The sequence below is a fragment of the Eimeria acervulina genome, genomic scaffold (assembly GCF_000499425.1).
Source record: "Eimeria acervulina Houghton genomic scaffold, Eah_scaff66, whole genome shotgun sequence".
In the NCBI taxonomy this organism is placed as follows: Eukaryota; Apicomplexa; class Conoidasida; order Eucoccidiorida; family Eimeriidae; genus Eimeria; species Eimeria acervulina.
The window spans coordinates 86639-91516 of NW_013549669.1; the positions used below are offsets into that span (position 1 = coordinate 86639).

The following is a 4878-nucleotide window of genomic DNA, read 5'->3' on the forward strand; positions in this document are numbered from 1 at the left end:
ATATATATATATATATATATATATATACTAGCAGGTCCCCGCAAGCATCCGCGCGTGATACTAGCCGAACTCTTCAAACATTAATTCGGCTAGTATTACGGCGCGGTATAGGAGCCTGTAAGGATGTAGCTTTACGAAGTGAACCTATTATTTCGGCATTCGATATAGACAATGGAGTGCTGGAACAACATTAGAAAAAAAGGCTCCCTGGACTCCGTAATGCTCTACTGTTTAGGACCGAGGAATTTGTGCTTCTGGTGAGCATACAATCAATCCACAACTAGGGCTCAGGCAAATTAAACAAACCTGCTGCACGGAGAGCAGCGGGGTGGTACAGCAGCTCGGCGACAGTTTTCCTACGAATTTGCAGACGGGGCAGAGTTCACAGTTAAAACAGAAAGCGGACTTTTTGACTTGAACTAGTGCATCAGGTATCTTGCTGTCATTTCAGCGCGAGGCGAATATATGCCACCAAAAAGGCCCATGCCAGTTACAATTCAGTATAATGACGAGACACCAACTCAAATACCAAGTTGTCACGGAGGGAAAAGAGCAAACAAGGTCCAGGAAAAGGAACAAATGGGCTGAAGACGACAGACAAAGAAAGGCGAACAGCGCAGAAGGTAGTGTTTCGTATTGTTATGCTTACTCCCTCCTTAGCACAGCCTGCACGACGGCTTTCCGCAGCAGGAATTCCGATGCGTCTTCCTGCAAAAATAGGATACTCTAGACAAAACAGTCTTTGCAGACAAAGGATCCATTCTAGAGAAACCAGCACTTGGGGTTTTGCGTTAAAAGTTAAAGCAGTTCAGGGGGGGCTGACGCTGACTTGAAGCACGATAAACTCATCATTTTCCTGCGCAGACAGAAGCAGATTGCCTAATGAAGTATTTTTGAATCTTATAAGATTCGACAACCAACTAATCGAACTATTAATTTGAACATGGTTTGGAGGAGTTGTGATGCTTTGGTGTTGAAGGAAACAGCGCGAAGCCTGCAGTTTGGTGTTTGTTGCTGCTTTAAATGCCAATGCAAACGTCCACAAGCATTTACTCAGTGCGCATTGTTTATGGTGATTACGGGTAAGCGAACAAACTACACACCTCTCCTCGCCTCTGAAGAAATTCACCGAGCAGAGTGCAGACAGCATCAACTGACAGCGCCTCCCAAAATAATGGAGTGCCTTCGTAGGAGCACGCAGCAGCACAGTAACCATGGGGTTTTGACTGATTATTTTTCTTATTTTTCTTGTTTAAAGAGTATTATTGGGGATGTTTTGCTTTCGAGCCAGAGTTCCCCGAGGAAAGGGGAATTAGGCTGATTGAGTTGAGTTGGCTTGATGCGATGAACAAACGGCCAACAAACAAACAAATGCCAATTACCCCAAACCACTGCAATGACTTCTTCACGCAGAGGCTGAAGTGCAAAATCCTGAAAAATGCAAACAAACAAACAAACAAACAAGCAAAACACGAATCGAAAAGGCCTCTCTGCGGGCTGCATGTTCAGCATTCATGAACATCAGCATTACATATTTGTTGACAGAATTGAAAGCTGCCGTTTGCCAGCCTGATTTCTTCACTTGTTTGTCTCCCGATTTATCATTAAGTGCATTTGACTAATTTGAACTGCTAGCCGTTCAGCTGCCAAGGGAAAAGTATTGGGAGCCAAACATTATTATCATTAGATATACATGGATATATATCGATATGTAGATATGTGTATATATCCATATATATATATATATAGGTATGATTATTTAACCATACAGGGAGGGAAGACGCGAGGAGAACAGAATCCTTTGAAGCACTTTGGAGCTGCGCCTTTTCCAGCTTCTCCCCCTGCAAGGACATAGAAACATAAACACACAAAGCCCTCAAACAATCATATAAATAAATAAATGAACAAATAAATAGATAAATGAAGTAACCTCAGGACTGAAATTGCACTCGCCTTAAGATGGAAGAGCCCAAAGGCCTTCATAAAACTTGAACCAGTTTTCTGTAAGGAAACAAATCGTGAAAACAAACAGGAAGGCCAACTGCAGCATGAAGATGGATAGCAAACTACCTATTACTCTAGCTGGCTAGCTAGAAGGCTATGGCGGTGCCTAGGTAGCTAGCTAGAGTGGTGTATATAGCTAGTTGGCTAGAGTGGAGTATATAGCTACCTAATTGACACGATAGCTTTTTACTTAGTTCGTAAAATATGTTATTTCATTGGGTAGCCAAGTCACATGCTGAATGCCTGGGTCTACTGTACCCGGAGCTCCAGCTGTCTTCTTAGCATCTCTGGGGCCCCGAGAGGCCAAGCGGAGATGTATGCAGCCTCATCGTTGGTTTGCATGTCTGCTGCTGCTGCTGCTGCTCCTGCTCCTGCTGCGTCTGCTGCTGCTGCTGTAGCGGGCTGAAGGTGGAAGACAACTGCCGGATTGCTTCCTACGAAGGTTGAAAGGAGATCTGGAACAGAGAGGTAAGGAGACAGACAAAACGGAAAAAACAACAAATCGCCTTCACAAAACTAAATCTCAATCAAATAGTTGTAAGCAGCGAACCCGCACCTTCTTTCGTACACTCTAAACCCTAAATCAAAACCCTAAACTCTATATCAAAACCCTAAACCCCCTAAACTGAAGCGATAAACCCAAAACGCAAACCCTAAGCCCTAGATACAAGCCCCAGGCCCCCCAACCACAAACCCGAAATCCTAAGCACAAACCCTACATCCTAAGCACAAACACTAAAGCAAACACTAAGCACAAACCCTAAGCCCTAGGCCCCGGGTGTTATTTCCGCTAGTTAGACCCCAGGGGCCCCCTCACACCTCGAGGCAAAAGGCTGAGGCAGCAGACGGTGCAGCCCTGTTGAAGATCTTCCTTGTTATTGTTGCATGCTTTAAAAAGAAGAGCATCTGCAAGACAAGCGTACGAACTGGAGACAGTATATAAAGAGACAAAAGTGGGTGGGTGTCATCAATAGGCACATCTGCACATAATGAACATTAAAGCAAAGAGATTCAGAAGATGTGTAGGCACAAGAAGCACGTTCTTATTTACAGCATATGCTTACATGCAACGCATGCCTTCTGTTATAGCTATTACTATTCTTTTATAGAAAATCGCTTAAATGAAGTGCCGTTGCACTCACCCTGGGAGACGAAAAGCTCCGAAAATCGACGAATTATGTCCCTAATTTCGATCTTCTGAAGGTGTGTACCTGCCTGCTCTTTTGCCACAGCAGCACCAGCAGGAGCAGCAGTAGCAGCAGGGCCAGAAGCAGCCGCTGTGAGGGAGTCTGCTGCTGGCCCTAGCTGTTTAGTAATGAACTGCGAAGCAAAAGAACCGCCTATTCCAATGGAGCAGCAGACGCTCCGTTCTCCCAGGTGGACATGCACCTGAAAACGCAAAATATGCAGGCGATAGCAAAACCGCATAACCCTTCTGCATCCACTGTTCTTGTGTGTTGTCTGGGTGCAGCAGGAGCTGCTGCTGCTGCTTCACTTGAGACGGATATGTTTGCTGTTATTCGTTGCATGCACTTTACCTGCGGTGTTTTTTGGGTGCAGAAAATCGAGAAGGAGGCCTGAGCTGTCCGTACACCTGAACTAAGGAGCGCTCGATGGTGATGCAGAACCGCTGCATTGGGGGAAGCACAACTAGCTGCTGCTGTCTTCGTCTTTAATTCAAATGCTGCAGCATCGAGGGAAACAGCCAATTTTGCAGCATTTTATGGAAAAAAATCGGTGTATTATCGTAAACATGAATGCAATATTATTTTCTGAAGAGCGGGGATAGAGCGGATTGCGCGTGAGAGGCGGGGAAGGGCTATGAAATCGACGGCAAAATAAAAACTGTCGAATGCTATAAACGTTTAGGTTTCAATAAACACTTTAAGTGTACGTACACCTCACCATTTGAAGCGGCAGAAAGGCAAACTGGCGGCAACCAGTGCTTCATTGCTAGTATTTATAAGGCTATTTTGACTCAATAAAACCCCTTTTCCTCCCCTATTCGATTTATTTTGGAATTAAAAATAAGTATAAAGACGAAATTTCGTTTCAGGAGCGAAAACTCCCCAGAGATGCGTTGACTGACGTCGCCCTCCTTGCAAATACCCGAGGAAGAAAACCGTGTAAGTGCTTGAACATCTTCCTTTCATAAAAGCGAATGCAAAACAAATATACGCCTGAGATGATGTAATTCATAAAATATTATTTCAATCAAGACTATCTTGCAAAACTAACTAAACCCTACAGCCGCTTGCCGCGCTTCACCAGGGGCCCCCCAGGGGCCCCTCCCATCTTCTCTGTTGTGCTGTTATTGCTGTTCTTGCCTCTTTGCTCGCCCCAGCATCTATTGTTTTTAAACTCGTATTCATGTTGAGGAGAGGCGGAATATGAAGAAAGGTTCATTGACGTGTATACAGACCGTTTCAATGTGCTTGTACGGTAGAAGCATTTCTTGCACGCACGCGGTTACAGAACTGTGGCTAGCTGCAGTTAGCCATCGATCTTTAGCTAGCGGTAAAGCTCCAGCTTTATTCGATAAAGGGGAGAATCCTAACAGCAACTCGATGTGCATGGAATTCTGCAGATATAAAAGTTACACCTCTTATGCGATCACTCCATGGTATTATACTTCGCTAGAATCCCGTCTACTGTTCTCTGCTCTCTCTTTAGTTGGTGTTAGACGTATTTATTTTTTTTGTGTATGCGTTCAGTGTGGCTACTGAAGAAGGGCCTTTAAGGGAGTGTGAAACAGCTGCCTATAGTCTTGACAGTGCGTGCATTGAAATATATAGTAGTAGTACTATACATAATATATATGTCTTTTCTTTTGCTTTCTCTCCGCTTCATCATCGGCTCCAAGCCCTTTCTTCT

At 44.4% G+C, this 4878-nt stretch overlaps 1 protein-coding gene across 1 annotated transcript; it reads right to left on the reverse strand.

Moving 5' to 3' along the window:
• Window positions 1-1076: 1076 nt before the first annotated feature.
• On the reverse strand, window positions 1077-3912 carry EAH_00012110 (hypothetical protein, conserved; the record flags this gene model as incomplete). The annotated part of the gene is made up of 6 exons (XM_013394754.1): window positions 1077-1115; window positions 1383-1431; window positions 1765-1841; window positions 2263-2438; window positions 3147-3393; window positions 3910-3912. 6 exons carry the CDS (start codon window positions 3910-3912, stop codon window positions 1077-1079), a joined length of 591 nt encoding a protein of 196 aa, XP_013250208.1.
• Between the last annotated feature and the right edge of the window lie 966 nt (window positions 3913-4878).